The sequence below is a fragment of the Lutjanus erythropterus genome, chromosome 21, assembly GCF_056507025.1.
Source record: "Lutjanus erythropterus isolate fLutEry1 chromosome 21, fLutEry1.hap2, whole genome shotgun sequence".
In the NCBI taxonomy this organism is placed as follows: Eukaryota; Metazoa; Chordata; class Actinopteri; order Lutjaniformes; family Lutjanidae; genus Lutjanus; species Lutjanus erythropterus.
Window position 1 is genome coordinate 9,557,751 of NC_139337.1, and position 15,196 is coordinate 9,572,946.

Sequence of the window (15,196 nt, forward strand, 5' to 3'; positions counted from 1 at the left end):
GCCATAAAAATATCTTGGGTCTGAATATTTCACTTAGCGTTAACTTCATATAGTTTTAATGAAGAGCTGGAACGACATTATAAAGAATATATGTGATACTGTCAGACACTGTAGAGAGGAACGATTTTTCAAACTTTAAAGCCACTTAAAGGGAAATAAAAGGAGAAAGTGGATGTTAAGGTGTTCAATAAATAAATCCAGCGACACTGCTCAATAGGGTACACTTCTCAAGTCTGATTTTTATTCTGTGGGAAACATTAGTCTCTTACACATCTAAATTGTTGGTGCAATATGACAGACAGCTACTCAGTACAGCAGTGCCTACAGTTAATAATATATCCATGTTTACAAGCAAAATAAACAATGTGAAAAAGATAAATATTAGTTTCAGTGTAAAGCACAGCACGCAGTTCTCGTGACTTGCAGCAGTAGAACTGTATTGCATCAGTCTCACATAAATATGCTGAACCTCACACTGGTTCTAGGCAGATACACACACTGGTTTTTTACAGCAGATGCGGTGTCTATTCTGTCCTTGTGCAGCTCTGGGCTCAGAGCCTGCCTAAGCAACTGCAGACAGAGAAAGTGCAATTACAAAAAAAAACCAACAGTGACACGAAACATCCAGAGCAACAAGGACACACGGATGCATGGCAGGACAGCTGTGCATGTGTGTGAGTGTGTGTGTCTGTGTGATATTAGAAACACTGCAGAGGCTAACTTACAGTTTGTGACATTGTCAAGACGAAACAGGGAGGAGTGAAATTGAAGGAAATGACACAGACAGGAAATGAACAAGGAGTGTGGTCAGACGGCTGTTGATGTTGTTACTGGAGCTCTTACGACACTCGGACTGACGCCTCACAAACTTTCAGTCTTACACACAGACGTCGCCTTTCACATGGCTGCTGAGGCGTCCGACTCTTTTGGCCGGTTGCGTACGACGTGCTCCAGCTGTCCGGAGTCTGAGACGTCGTAGCTCGTCTTGTACTTGGCCAGGATCTTCATCAGAGGACGCAGCTTCAACCACCACTGCTCCTTAGGGATCCTGTGACTGCAGACAGACGAGGAAATCTTATAGCTTCTGACAGTCACAAATCTAGAGCACTGAAAAGATCAATTCCTATCTCAACCAAATGTGTATGATACAAGAGTGAGTTTGAATGCTAAAGTGAGTTTTAATGCTATTAAGGGATCAGCTAAGACATGAATGTGAGAATATTTAGCTTCATTTATTTTTAAACACCATCTTAGTCATCTTAGTTTTGGCACCACAGCAGGCTGGATGAGCCAGCGTCAACATGAAGAACAATTAGACAAACAGAACTGCCTCCGTGATTTCTTTGTTTATCATCTCAAGCACTCTCACTAGCTGGTCTATTATTAACTGCATCTGCTGAACTGTAACTGATTTTAAGACCATGTCTTGATGCCTAAAATGTGCTGAAAATATTCAGACAGTATTCATACACGCACTGAAGTTTTACCAAGTTTTCTATAGGAAATTTTAATACTTTAAAATGGCATCAATGACGCAAAACAAACCCACGTTGCTGAGGCACTGGCAACTGTTGCTAACTTTCTTTGATGCTGGACAGTGTTTCAAAGCATGGCAATCAAAACTGATTTTAGTGATAATTAAAATCTGAAACCCTAATACTAATCATGTGGAATTTCAATCAGGGTTTATCATGAAAATGGTAATCGTTTCATCTTTAGGTTATTGGGTCCTTGTTGGTTCACTTTTTAGTCATCAACACATTTTTGACAACATTTGAGAGTGAGACTGAAGTTAACTTTATGAAAGTAACGTTGATTTTATAATGCGGAACATTTTTTTTTAGACCTGTCACAATTTTATCTAAGACATTAAAATTCAGATTATTGGATTTTGGACTTTTTAGGGACCCATGGACACTGTAAAGCTTAGTTACCCACAGAATTCAATGAATTTTTTTCAAATCTGGTGTGCACTGCATGAATGTGGATCACACAGTTTAAGCTACTGTCAGGCATCCCATGTATGTTGAGGGGTAAAAGAATAGTCCAAATTGATGCACCTGAGGCTCACTTACCCTATTATTTATATAGGTAAAGCTCCAAAAATGCTGGAACCTACATTGTGCATGTCATTAAAAAGTCCCTGTCTTCTGTACATCACACCATCACACCTTCTGTTAGAAATATTAACTCTGAACCCAAAACCATGATGGAAGGGTGATGATGATTATCAGGCTTATCTTCTCAGACTTTGGAAAGCTCCCTTTAGAGCCACAGCAGATGTTTCACAACTGTTTTCAGAAGCTAACCAGTGATGAAACAACTAAAATGAGTGGAGTGTCCCTTTAAGTTCTAATATCGTGATACATACACAAAGTCAGTCTCATCTTTGAGTTGCACGACTGGCTGGAAGACGAGAGCCCTGCGCCGCATCCCCAGCAGACAGCAGGAGTCCTCAGTGTTTGCAAACACTCGGCCTGCAGGGAAACACCATCGCATCAGAGGTGGAAATACAGGAATGTAGCTGTCCTTTTTTCTGGTTGCAAACATACAGCAGCATACAACAGATATTCGGCAGTGGGTGTGGGAGGTTGTAGTGTGTAGCGTGATGATGACTCTTCTAGCCAGTGGTATATCTTGAAAATTGCACTACCTATGGATCTACAGTAGGGCTACAATAATGTGATGCAACAGAAAATCTAAAAGGTGATGATACAGGAACTTTCTACTAAAAAGCAACATGAAGCACCATTGACAAAAAGAAATGTGGGGCAAAGCAGGGATAAGAAATGTGCGTTATTTATTTATTCAGCGCATGCTCACAGGTTTCCGGTCTGGAAATAGTGTTGCATGGTGGCTGCTGATAAATCTGCACACATCCACACATCGTAGCTACATCACACAAGTGTCTGAATACAGGCTTTGTGGATCTATAATATGGCAGAGTAGTGGGAAAGACAGACAGGGACATGGAGCTAAATATAAAGATGGAGATGGTCATGGAGCCAGCATGAAAAAAAAAAGATTTACCTTCATCTTATGTCATCCATGTGTTTGGGAAATAAACATAAAAAAACAAAAAGGAGTTTTAACTTTAATTGTAACCGGTGTTCAGAGGTACACATCACTCACAGCTGTTAGTGTAATCCATCAAAAAAAGAGTCTAAGTACATTCAAGTCAATTTCTCATTAGACTGTTATGCTGATGAATGTAAATGATCAATAAATAATTTCCTTTGAGAGGAGAAAAATACATCATAATGTCAGACAGTGACTCCATGACAGATCTGCTTCACAACGGTCACACCTCTGCAGGGAGGGAGGCTCGACTACCACAGGTCATTTCACGGGTACTGAAGTGGAAACCTTAACCTTACCCTGTCTGAAGGTCTCTGCCAGCTTTTTGGTGATCCACTGCATCGCCTTGGCGGAGATCTTGGTCCCAAAGTTACGGTCAAACGGAGACGGTGCTCCTCCCTTTCAAAACAATCAAAATGCGCCACAGAACAAGACGAAGATGAAAGTTGTATGTTATTATTTTATGGCCAGTTATGTTGTGTATTACATTTAACATTGTGAGTTTTGCGATGGCCTGCAAATTTCTGGAGAATGGTTTCTTTTCCCAGACTGTTGACTATGTCTTAATATTTTAGTGCAGTGGAAGATGTACAGCTTGCAGCTCTTCATCTAACAGCTCACTGTGGCTGCTCCTTCTTGTTCCATTACTCCCTGCAATATTTCAAACTGATCTGTTGTCAAAAAATTCCAGAAATGGCCTTTATTTGGTTTTTAGTCACATTTTTGATGAATGATAGCAGTCTGTGCTAAGCTTAGGGACAAACACACTGCATTTCCTGACTACTTCATAATAAAAGTAAAATCATGGTTCGCCACTTAACTGCTTTTCATGTGAAGCTGCAACAGTAGAAAACTTAAAACAGCATTTTATGGATGTGGCCCGCAGCTTGTTGATGATTCCTGTTGTAGTATTTTGTATTCATGTCTGTATTGCTTGCACTGACATTTTGTTCATGTGTATTTGTAGCATTCATAATCACTTTTCTTTTTCTGTTGTGTTGTCAAGAGTCAAGAAACAGGAAATGATGATAGGCTGATGAATATGTATGAAAACTCTGAGCCAGATTCAAAGCCAGATCCTCCAGGAAACGCGAAAATTCATGTTTAATATTTCATATTTAAAATAACGTGTTTGGCGAAGTTGTTAGTTGTGCTGTGTTTAAAACTAATTTGACATTTTTTATCTTCTGTATCCCTTCGCTTGCTGCAGACACAATCCAATTTTCCCTTGAGGATCATCAAAGTTTTGTTTGTTCCAGTTTTATCTGCACTAATCTCAAGACACACCAAGCCAGAACACAACAAAGCCCCTCCATGTAAAATGGGGTTGTGCATATTTATGATACAAATATAGAAAATTGTTCATTAAATTTTCCTTAGTCTTAAATTGTGAAGATTTTTTTTGTTTTACCCCTGGCGCTGCTGCAGAAGGGAATACACTTCTGTGTGTATGAACTGGTAACCAGTGAGGCTGTGCCTACCTGCTGCATGTGTCCCAGCACATTCTTCCTGCAGTCAAACACCCCCTTCCCTTCCTCAGAGTACAGCTGGTAAATAAAGTCTGTCGTGTAGTTCTCATTACAGTTCTCATTCCTACACATGAACACACACACAGTAGAAGAAAACAGTGAGACGCCTGAGTCTATTGTTTCTAAAGTGCTATTAGAGCTGCAACGATTAGTAAATTAGTCGATTGAAAGATAATTACAAACTAGAGATGAAACGCTGTGAATATTTTGTATCATGATTATAATGAAAAGGAATTAATACAGTTGAAAAAGTACATGATACAAACACTGATACACTGTTTTGTATTGAAAACCTTGCAACCTTTATAGTGAGTTTTTCAAAGTGTCATAATGCAATTAAAACTTGAAACAGTGACACTAACCCTCAGAAATTTTACTGGTGATCATTTCATCCCTGTTAGCAACTATTTTAATAATCATTGACATTTTTGCTTGAAAACTGACTGAAACGATTCAAACATTTGCTAGTTCCGGCCTCTTAAAGGTCAGGATTTTCTGCCGTTCTTTGTCACTTGGGGCTCACTTGGGGGATTGTGATGAGCATTTTTAACAATTTTCTGTGGAAATAATCAGTAGATTAATCAATAATAGAAATAATTGTTTGTTGCAGGCTTAAGATCTCGAGATATCTGCTGTATTATCAGTTTATTGAAAAAAAGACTTGATGTTATAGTGCTTTCAAGATGAGAGCAGCACTGCAAAATGTCAGCTCTTAAACTGATGACATCAGCACTGGATCTGTTTACTATACAAGCATCTTAAAATCAAATACTGAGGGCTGGAAATACTGGATCATAAGCCCTGCAGCAGGACTACATGAGTTATGTGTCACTGAGGGACAGAGGCTTAAAATGTGCTGTGACTGAGTGGACTGGAGTAATTTAAGCAGTCGTTATATTACCTGAGGACCAGTCCTCTTTGAATGCTCGTCTTCATTTTCTCTGTCAAATGTTCAACATTAGCCTGTGGGAAAAAAATAGTAAATGTGAGTAATGTTGACCAGTAGATGGTACTGCACAGTGGCCATTGTGGCCGCCCCAGAATTAAGCCTGCATGCCCTCTAGTGGATCAACTGAGAGATGACGTGTCAGGGACTGAATGTTTTGAACTCTGGCAGGAAGGAATTGTGCTACATGTTGTGTGTTACTGAGAGCTGATGTGTTACCTGCAGGTCTCTGATGTCAAATGGCTCCTCGTAGATGTAGGCAGCATCAGCTCCAGCAGCCAGGCCTCCCACACTGGCCAGGTAGCCACAGTAGCCTCCCATGGTCTCAATGATGAACACGCGTCTCTTGGTACCGCTGGCCGACTGCTTGATGCGGTCACAAGTCTAACACATGCATATAAGCTCACAAAGTCAGTATACATGCAGTGATTATTACACAGCAGTTAAATGTCATGTTTAATATATCAAAGTGTGATGATTAGAGGCCATATACTGTTAAAACAATACATTCCACATTGATAAAATAACAGCAAAACACTCTTGTCAAGGCTGGCATGCTTGTTTAGCAAACAGTCAACTTTCTGCGTTTAGACAGTTCAGGCAGATTCAAGCTAAAACGCTGCTTTCACCAGTTAGACTGGAATCCTGCACAAGGATGAGAGAGCACATCACATGGTAAACTGCAGATATGATTTCAAATTTCAAATGTGAATGTAGAGAGTAAAACTTAATTTTGATAGTCCAGTGTTGATTATCAGCATAATATCAGGTGACTGTGATATCAGTGAAATGTCCTCAGTTTCAGATGCTACAACAGTGTTAAAGGGGCATTTCACTAGCTTAGCAATGCACCTCCACAGGCAGAGGTAGAGATATCCTGACTTTTAGTCCCTGGTATGGATGAAATCAATAGTGAACCATTATGGGGGTCTCCATTGAGAGGGTGGAGCTGGTGGGTGACATACTGCAACTTGGGTAGTGCTTGGTTTTAGCTGATCCATTTAGCAGGAAATAATGGCGGCCGGCCTGGCCACAAAGTTCATTATATTACACTTAAAAAGTGACTACAACGTGTTTTCAAAAACATTTCAGGTGAGAAACTGGCAATGCAGTAGCAGAATATTGATCCATATTTGATAAGCACTGTCTAGTTTGACAGTTTGTTCTTAAATTTCATGAGCCCTGTGGGTCACACTTGACTCACTCAGAATGTCTTGTCTGTCACCAGGTAGCCACGCCCTAAAGCATGCCCTGCTTTACCACTGATGTTACTCTAAATAGAAGACTTGAAACTAGTGATTCTGAACTCAGTATCAAACTGTTTACTGAGGTCATAAATCAAGTAAGATGTTTTGTATTTTCTCATGAGACTCCAAACAATCAGATTCCTTTTTGCAACCATTGCAGTCACCCCCTGTTGGCCATTAGAATGAATGCAGCTTTAAGGCACTTCCACATTCACTTCATTTTTCAGACCTGGAAGTGCAGTCCTGTGTTTAATATATGTAGAGCTACAGCGACCAATCGAATAATCAGTTTGTGTAATTTTTTTAAGGAAAAAAGTCAAAATTCTCTAATTTCAGCTTCATACATGTGACAATTTTCTGCTTTCTTTAGTCCGCTAATGGCAGTTAGAAGAATATGTTTGGGTTGTAGGCAAAACACATTTAAGGATGTTGTTTTGACTTTTGAGAAACACTGATTGACCGTTTTCACCATTTACTGACATTTTATAGACCAAACAACTAATTGATTAATCGAAAGGATAACCGATTGATTAATCAACTGTGAAAATAACCATTAGGTGCAGCCCTAAGTATATGGTCTATGTTAGGCTCCAAAATGCTGACGCCTACATTTCCCATAATGCAACTTGAAAGCATCTTTCATTAGACCCTATTTGCCTTCTAAATGCCCACATCTCTTAAATTTCACACTTGCCGTTTCAAATGCAGGCTTTCTGTTATGTTAATTTCATAGGCTGATTCGTCGTACTAGTGACAAGTAAACTGAACTCGAAGCGTAAAGTCTATGAAATGCCCCTTTAAAACTGTACGGCTATTCAGTGACATTAGTGTTAGAACTACAGTCAGGGTTAGCTTTGAGTTGGGTTAGGTTAAGATCATGTTAATAGCTACAGATATCACACGTTGCACATCTGCCTTTAGAACCTGACAGTTTGCTGACCACCGGACCGTTAACTTCACTGATACTGGATATCATGTGTCATTTTCATCCTCTTTGCATTAGCATCTTGAACAAAGTGTTCACAGTAGTGCTGGCGGCGGTTCGACTGCCTTACCTCCACGATGGCATTGAGGGCCGTGTCTGCCCCGATACTTAGATCAGTGCCGGGTACATTGTTACTTATGGTGGCAGGCAGCATACACATCGGGATGCAAAACTCCTCATAGGTAGCGCGAGCCTCATACAGCTGCAGCAGACTCTCAAATGCCTGAAGCGGCAGTACATGAAAATGCGTTAGAGCCACAGAAGGCTGGCCACTGAGAGAGAGAGGTGAGTCTCTCTCAGTTTGCTAAGAGCGTATCCTGCCATTCCGGCTCGTTCCGTGTGATAGCGGCCAATGGCTTCCCTTTGGCAGAAAGGACGGGAGGAAAGAGGTGTGGACAGAGAGATGGAGAAGAAGGTGAAGAAGAGAGAATGAGGAGAGTGAAAGGAAGAAAGGACACTGGGTGGCAGAGTTGAGCCACGAAACATAGAGGAACAAGAACTGTAGACTGAAGGTGATGGTACAGATAGAACAGAGCGAAAAAGATGTAGAAGGAAGAGATGGGACAGAGATCTGTGTGTTTGCGAGCCTCAGCAGCTCAATGCAGTGACACTGTGTAGGACAACCACTTGACACGGCCATATCAGCTTTGGAAGGTTATATGCCGGCAAGACAAGCACTGATCGAGTCTGCACACACAGGAGAGGGAATGAAGAAGATGGTGGTACAGCTTGGAGATGTTGTTCTTTTTATATTTACTCTGGTTCATTTGTCTTATACATGGTTAAGTTTGTCTTAAAGGCATAGTTCAGATTCATATTATTATCATTTGGGGTTGTATGAGGCACTTATAGATAGAGTAGATGGTGGTAGACACACCTCCAGTTTGGAGATGCACAGAGGACCAGCAGTGTAGCATCAGCCACAAAATGTATTTTAGCCATATAAAAAACAGACCCACCTATAAAAATCTATTTCAATCCAAGTGTACACTATATTTTGAATACATTCACAGCTCTACCTTGCCATCAGAGAGCTTTTTCCAATGGGAAAGCGCTGTTATGTGAGCCAAATATCTCTATCGCCAAATCAACCCAACTCCACGGGCAAAAGGTGAGCTGCTCTTCTACTACTGCTTCAGTCAGTTAGATTGTTTGTGTTACTGTGTGACTTTGGTGTTATAAAAAAATATTTTTTATATTTACCAAAGTCAGAATAACACATACAAACTAAAATATTGAGGCAGCGGTAAACCAGCAACTCCTGTGAGTTAACAACCCCACCTCAAAAAACCCGAACTATCCCTTTAATGTGAGGTATTGTGATGTTTTAAACAAAACAGCAGGAGTGATGCTGTATTATGTTTCTGAATAAAGTTAGTGTCATCAATTCAAGCAGACACACGTCATACAGCGCATGTTAACTGTACTATGAGGTGTTAGTTTGTGTGTGTAGCTGTTAACCACTCATCCTGGTGTTAATGATGTGGGAGGACACAAACACACAGTCAGGGAGAAGGGCAGGCAGAGCAAACATGGCGGTCACAGCACTCGTGCACCTCACAGCATGCCTCCATGTTGTCACTCACTTACCTGAGAGGGAAGGGAGGGACGCTACTCTGTAATGTGGGTTTACCTTTACCAGTCATGCCTCACAGTACAGACAGGACTCAACCTGTCTGTCTGGATGGATGAATTTCTGATGTTAAGTTTTATTCCAGATGTGGCTGGCAGATGCCATGTTCACAGAATTTCAGGCTAGGAGATACATTGAGTGACTGGTAAAAAGACTGAGTAAGCGACTTCCCCCTTCTTGAAACATGATTGGCTGGCTGGCAATGTCAGCATAAGCATGTGTGAGTGTTTGTCTGCTCGTGTGTGTGTTTTATATCAGCCTGTGTGTTGCTGAGGTCAGATACTCTGGTTGCCAGCCCCCATCACTTACAGTAGTGATGGCGTTCAGAGCCGTGTCAGCGCCAATGCTGAGGTCTGAGCCCGGCACATTGTTGGAGACAGTGGCTGGGACCATGACCATGGGCACACAGAACTCGTCATATTTCCCGCGCGCCGTTAACAATTCCAGCAGTGACAGCAAGGCCTGCAGGGCAGAGCCAAGGGCTTTAGTGTGTATGAGGGTTGAGTTTTGGCAGGTTGGTGTGACTGGTTGAGAGGTGCTACTTGCCACAAGGGAAAGACAAAAGTGAAGGGTGCCAAGGGGAGGAGCCAGGTCTATCACAACGGACAGCAGCGAAACAGACAGGTACCACTCCACATACTCTAAACATTATCTCTCTCTCATTCACACACACACACACACACACACACACACACACACACACACACACACACACACACATCAATTCATACACACAACACTTGTTTACTTGCATACATCACAGGAAAATAAAGCTGGTGAGCAGCTAAATGGGAGTGCGTGAAATGACTGGAGAAAAGCAGGTGCTGTTTCCAATTAAAAATAATTCGATATTAGATTAGATTATTTATTATTAATTTATTTATTTATATTTCAGGTACTGTATTGCTTCACTTTTCATTTAAAGGGGACCATTTATGCTTTTCCTTAGTTTTGGTATATATTTACAAATCCCAGTTCCCAAAAAGTTGTGACAATTGCAATGATTCGCAAAACCTTTTCAACTCGTCGTTCAACTAAATACAGTACAGACAGACAAGATATTTGTTTTCAGAAATCGGGGACGTCATGACCTTCAGGCTTAAGAGGAAAAGAACCATCCAGATTGTTGCAGTGCAAAGCTTAAAAGAGAGCATCTGTGATGATATGGGGTTGCATTAGTGCCCATGGCATGGTGGGTAACTGTCACATCTATGACGAAGCCACGTGTTACAACAGTTTGTAGTAATATAGTTTGAGCACATACTAAACATGGCCACTGTTGTTTCAGATTTCTGTAATGGTCATCTGCTCCAGGCATGGTACACCCACAAAGTGCACACACCATGGTCGCCACACACATATATACTTAGATGGTACATTGGTCCCTGTCTTGTACATCGACGTCCCCACCACATTGGACATGGCGAGCCTGTCCTGTAAACAAACAAGTATATGGGGGAGTGGCGTTTTTTCTGGATTAAAAAAACACTATAACATGCACGATCCATCAACCTGTTTCAATGAGTAGTTTTTATATTCAAGGTTTCATGATCCATATGGAGTATGTTAATAAACAAATTCCTACTTCATGTAAATCATAGACCCTTGAATATAACATGACTCATTGAAATTGGTTGAGAAATGTAAACATCATAGCGCTTTTTAAAAAAAGACAGCTCCCCCATTTACATGGATTTGTTCACAGTCCAGTCTTGCCTGGTCCAATATGGCGGCAACATTGACGAATCGCAGCAACAGGCTGAAGCAGTTAGCGCAGCATCTATATATTTATGTCTCTGGTGTTCATAAACACTGGGTGCCGCCCCTCAGCAGACTACCAGCAGTTGGCCAGTGAGATGATATTGGGCATTTGAGGAGGGGAGCTTTAAAGAGACAGGAGCAAAAACACCTTGTTTCAGACAGAGGGTGAACTAAAGAGCTGCATTAAGAGCCAATATCAGATGAATGAGGATTTTTTTTTAACTGTGAATCAGGCAAAGCAACTCTAGTGGAGTGCCAGAATAAAAAATATAGAGCTGGAAATGATCATAATAGGTCCCCTTTAAATAATTCAAATGTCCTAAATTAAGAATCATACTTACTCTTTAAGTAATACATTCAAAGTACTGAACCAGCTTCAGTCTAAAATTCATCCTGTTCCACATTTTGGCAGAGAAATGACTTTGAAGCATGATTATGTAATGATTATGTATGGAGCCATATGGTGGTGTGCTGACATCAAATGGGATAAGACTGATGGAAAGGATCAACATTACAGTGTTCACTGTCATATAGTACTGCACATATGGACTTCTGACAACATAATTAGTAATGCTTCAACTGCTACTTTGTCAAATGTACGAGCAGAAACACAACTTTGATCATTCTCATAATGTTGCTTAATATGGGGTACAGTAGTAGCTAAAAGCTTGTGGAAATCAAAAATGAGAATGTAGCCTTATTAGCAAAATTAGCTAGAGGGGCCAAAAAACTTTTACACATACCTCAAATCCACCAACAATTAGCAGTGCATTAATGTTGTGCTTTCGCATCTGCTCAGCAATTTTTTCAGTATGCTTTGCAGGAAGCGTTCTACAGAAAGGAAGGAAGGAAAGAAGGGAAAGAAACAAATATAAAAAAAATGTAATGACTTATTACATATGAACAGTTTTAGTGCATGTAAACATGTTTAAAGATATACAAAGCATTTAGCAGTAAATATGGTCCTTAGTTGGGATAGTTTTGTTTTTTTTTTGAAGTGGGATGGTGTGAGCAACTTGTCCATGGTCACTGTGTTACGTACAGTAGATGGTGGTCAACACAACCCCAGTTTGCAGAAGTAACAGAAGTTATAGTGTAGGAAGCTAAACAATAAACTGCTGCGGACAGCAGTTTATTGTTTAGCAGCAGCAATAAACTGCAGCAGCAAAATATCACTTAAAAAAATCAATACCAGTTTTTTTATTTAGCCTTTACCTTGCTGTCATACAGACTTTTTTGATGAGAAATCATCTTTTATATAAGCCAAATGTTGCTCTCTCCAAACCAACCAAACTCCATTGGCAAAATCTATAATTTGACCTTGCAGAAAATGTGAGTTGCTCATCTACTGCTCCCTCGACTGGTTAGTTTGTTTGTGTGACTTTGGTGTTTTAAAACAATAGTTTTTATGTTCACCAAAGTCACAATAACACACACAAACTAAAACATCGAGGCAGCGGCAGATCAGCAGCCTCTATTTTCTACAATGTAAAATTTCTGACTTTGCCAACGGAGTTTGGTTGGTTTGGAAATTTGGATTTGGTTTATAGAATGTCAGTTTTCTATTGGAAAGGTTGTTAGATAGTGAGGTAAGGCCTTTAAAATATTCTAAATATTGTGTAACCTTAAAAAAAAGGTCCATCTTCAAACTCCCTTGGTAAAATCAGTCATTTTACCTAACAGAACATGTAAGTTGCTGGTCCACCGCTGCCTCAGTCACTTAGTTTGTTTGCGTTATTGTGCGACTCAGGCATTTTAAATCACACAATATTCACACAATAACACAAACAAACTAACTGATCAAGCGTGGTGGACCAGCAATCCCCCTATTCTGCAATATAAAATTACTGATTACACCAACACTGGGTTTATATTACAGCAGTTTTTCGTTGGAAAAGTCTGTCTGACAGCAAGATAAAGCAGTAAAAATGATCCAAATATAGCATACACTTAAAGTGATACTGAATTTTTAAGATGGGTCTTTTTTAAGTAGCTAAAATATGTTTTGCTGCTTACTTCATTCACAGCAGTACATTGCATAGCTTTCATGCTGGTGGGCCCATCTGCTTCTCCAAACTGGGGGCAAGTCAGTTATCATCTACTGCAGGTGATATACTGACTAACAATAAGTAACTCACTCAACCCCGCTTCAAATAACCTGAACTATCCCTTTAAAGCTGAAAAATGTATCAGAGTCCAGAGTGTACAGCAGTAATTATTAATACTACACTCTTGATTAATAAAACTTGAGAATTCAATCTTTAGTCAAACAGACATAACAGATCAAGGTTTTACCTTTTGGTTCCCAGCAGAGAGCCACCTTGTCCTGTCCATCCTCCCACATCAGCCCATTTAATCTCCTTAATCTGAGGGGAGGACAACAACAACACATGGAATCTTAAATATTACTGGAGTAGTCCATCACATCTGAAATACTCCCTTCATTTGCAATTCTAATCTATGAATCTTGTGCCTAAGATCTTTTCTATGTTACTGTTGGCACATTTATGGTACACGTTAATACAGCTAGAACCTCTTGTGTGAGGTACAATTCTGTTTTATCTGACACGTCCTCCTGAGGTCTCAGTACAGAGATTGTTAGGAGGAGAGTTAATTTCCTGGACACATTCTCTTATATCTAACAGAGGAACTGGACCAGTGAGAACACAGAGGTGTGTAGCACAGAGTCCCGGTGCACTCAACTATAGAAATCCATTACTCCCGCTGCTCTAATCTTCTTAGGGTCAGTTGGCACAGCCTGATTTCAGCCGGTCAGAGCACACACAGGGTGTTTAACTAACCAGTGGTTTGGAGACATGTTGATGAAGATAAATGGTCAGATCGTTTGTTAAGTGCTGGTCTTTGAATAAGCTAACTGTGGACTGAGGGGTTTTAAGGTTTTTCACTGGCAAAATGTCAGATGGGGATAAAGAAGAGGCGTGTGAAACCAGTTTTACCAGTTACAGTACACTGCAGGACAAAACGATGTCTCCAATTACAGCAGTATCATACAAAACAAGTTTCACTAAGAGACTCCAATTTCTTCTACCTTTCATTCAAAATTAGTTTGAATAAGAGATAAAGTCCCACTGACAGATTACTCTGAAGCTGTTTTAAAGTATGTTGCCCTCTATCACTTTATTGTAGTACTGCTAAGCAGGGCAGAGGAGGGACAGTCAGTGTAGGAAATTGGTTTACATTAATCTGGACAGATTATCCTCAGGGTTTCCCTGATTATTCTGCAGTTAGGGAACTACCAGTGATTGTGTGCTGTCTGACTCACCCAATTTTTTTTTGCGTCATTGATTAAAACATGATTGAAACACTTAAACGGTTACAGTTAAAGCAGGTTATTCAAGTGGCTACAAGGAACTAATAATTGTGTTGATTTTGGAGGACCAAAAATAGTAAGTGTTCCTACCACCATAACCACAAAATATAACATCAAAAATAAAAATATCTAAAGAAAAAAAAAAGTCTAATGCAATAACTTTCCAACAAGTTCCTTAATATAAAGGGGTGAGATTGTAAAGTGGTGTATACAAGCAAAAGTTCACTACATGTAGAAATATACAGCACCCACCTGTCCTTTGTAGAATCCTTCAAAGCCGTCACTGACAGCAAACATCTTGTGCCCCTCAGAGATGCCCACCCTGACGGCTGAACGGACGGCAGCATTCATGCCAGCTGCAGGGGCGCCGACATTCAACACAGCTACATTGAAGTTGCTCTGAGAGCATAAAAAGCAGACATCAAATGGGATAATAATAATAATAATAATAAAAAAAAATAATAATAATAATAGTCTTTATTTAAAGAGCACCTTAAACCCACTTAAGAAAGTGCTTCACACGAAGCAGCAACTTCACAACAAACAAATCAAAAACAATTTCCAAGCAATCAAATACAACTTGCAAAAGGACAATCAGTCAGTAAAAGTCAAAGCAGTTACAACAAATAAACCCAGTAAAGGGCAGTCAATGAAAATCGAGTGAAGTCAGGAAAGGCTGTCCAATC

General features: G+C 40.2%; 1 protein-coding gene across 6 annotated transcripts in view; it reads right to left on the reverse strand.

Annotated features, from left to right (window-relative positions):
• Nucleotides 1-214: 214 nt before the first annotated feature.
• Nucleotides 215-15,196, reverse strand: part of pfkpa (phosphofructokinase, platelet a) — a 32,436-nt gene continuing 17,454 nt past the window's right edge. For 3 of the 6 annotated variants that reach the window (XM_084747705.1, XM_084747706.1, XM_084747702.1), the window contains 10 exons: nucleotides 14,763-14,909; nucleotides 13,475-13,545; nucleotides 11,923-12,010; nucleotides 9,728-9,880; nucleotides 5,773-5,937; nucleotides 5,509-5,570; nucleotides 4,560-4,671; nucleotides 3,378-3,477; nucleotides 2,372-2,477; nucleotides 215-1,054 (listed from right to left, as the gene is read on the reverse strand). In XM_084747705.1, the coding sequence (XP_084603831.1) occupies nucleotides 898-1,054; nucleotides 2,372-2,477; nucleotides 3,378-3,477; nucleotides 4,560-4,671; nucleotides 5,509-5,570; nucleotides 5,773-5,937; nucleotides 9,728-9,880; nucleotides 11,923-12,010; nucleotides 13,475-13,545; nucleotides 14,763-14,909 (1,161 nt within the window). In that variant the 3' untranslated portion in view covers nucleotides 215-897. Of the gene's footprint in view, nucleotides 1,055-2,371; nucleotides 2,478-3,377; nucleotides 3,478-4,559; nucleotides 4,672-5,508; nucleotides 5,571-5,772; nucleotides 5,938-7,855; nucleotides 8,009-9,727; nucleotides 9,881-11,922; nucleotides 12,011-13,474; nucleotides 13,546-14,762; nucleotides 14,910-15,196 lie in introns of all 6 variants that reach the window. The other 3 variants (XM_084747704.1, XM_084747701.1, XM_084747703.1) reach the window with 1 other exon arrangement.